This window comes from Myzus persicae, unplaced genomic scaffold (assembly GCF_001856785.1).
Source record: "Myzus persicae strain clone G006 unplaced genomic scaffold, MPER_G0061.0, whole genome shotgun sequence".
NCBI classification, from domain to species: domain Eukaryota; kingdom Metazoa; phylum Arthropoda; class Insecta; order Hemiptera; family Aphididae; genus Myzus; species Myzus persicae.
In genome coordinates, this window is record NW_019103746.1 from 1 (window position 1) to 1,148 (window position 1,148).

The 1,148-nt window shown below is 28.0% G+C and overlaps 1 protein-coding gene across 1 annotated transcript; it reads right to left on the reverse strand.

The window, feature by feature from the left end:
• Positions 1-452: 452 nt before the first annotated feature.
• Positions 453-1,142, reverse strand: LOC111035193. Its single transcript, XM_022316717.1, has 3 exons — positions 991-1,142; positions 704-904; positions 453-612 (listed from the first exon to the last, which is right to left on the reverse strand). The coding sequence occupies exons 1-3, from the start codon at positions 1,033-1,035 to the stop codon at positions 481-483; spliced, it is 378 nt and encodes a 125-aa protein (XP_022172409.1). The 5' UTR covers positions 1,036-1,142; the 3' UTR covers positions 453-480.
• Positions 1,143-1,148: the final 6 nt, after the last annotated feature.

Consider the following 1,148-nt stretch of genomic DNA (forward strand, 5'->3'; position numbering starts at 1 on the left):
TAATAATTAAATACATGAATAATATTAATTCAACTTACCAGCTACCGTATAATAACAACATCAATAAAATTTAAAATATCCTAGACTGGCATACCGTCTCTGCTCAGAATCGTTTTTCGTATACAATGATTTAGTTATACCTTCACAGAGTTGAATTAAATAATAATTAAAACGTATGTCGTATGACCACGCCAGGATGAACGCGTGATTTTTTTTTAAGAAAGTAAACTTTCGAACACTGTGAACCAATCAGTACGCTTCAGAACTATAGAATTCGGAGTTTAAAAATAAGATGCAGATACATTAACAAATTACCATATTAATATATTATGAGAGCTCGATGGATATTTTTTCAAATAGTTTACACAGGCAATCTGTTTAATTCGTTAATTTATGAAGTTCCTGTTTAATTGGCACATGCAGTTAATTTTTCCAACAATAAATATTATTTATTTATTAAATCATCATAACCATTAACCATTACATTGATATATAATATATATAATATGGAAGCAATGGAAGGCCAAATAAAAGCTTTAAGCTTTGCAGTGCAAATTGGTTAGTATTTACAAGCCTATAGTATCCTTTACTTTTCATATTTTTAAAAACTGCCTAAAAAGATTTAAATATAAATAACTTAAGTATACTAATCATTAAGCAAAAATATAATATAAATAAAAATTTGTATTTTTTAGGTAGATACTTGATTATGGTGGAACCAACAACCAGATGTTCGAGCTTCAGGAAAATATGATTGTAGAACATCTCTAAGTGTAGATTCATAATCACTTATGATAATCCTTGGAGAAATGTTTGCTAAAAGATTATCTTTGACATATCGAAATACACTGTCATAAGAATTCCTAGACTTCGATTCCATTAATGCGAATATAATTGGTATTGACTATAGACAAATTAATTCATTATTGAACATCAATTTAATAAAAACAATTGTAAGTTAAATTTTTGTTTTAGGTATAATATACTTACATAATTTTGTATCATAGCATGTACGCTCAATAATTGATAGCCCATGTTTACTGGAACCACTTTAAAAGTAGCGTCTACATGAAGCTCCTCAATTCCAGTTCCACAAAAACTTTGTGACAAAACTGGACATGCAAATATCAGGCTAGTTTTACCATCAA

Bases quoted from the DNA above. Each gene is read 5' to 3' on its own strand.
- LOC111035193 (XM_022316717.1), bottom strand. From the start codon at position 1,035: ATGGGCTATCAATTATTGAGCGTACATGCTATGATACAAAATTAT. The intron at 905-990 runs GTAAGTATATTA...ATTTGTCTATAG, and splicing joins ATGCTATGATACAAAATTAT to TCAATACCAATTATATTCGC. The intron at 613-703 runs GTATCTACCTAA...AAATCTTTTTAG, and splicing joins GTTGGTTCCACCATAATCAA to GCAGTTTTTAAAAATATGAA.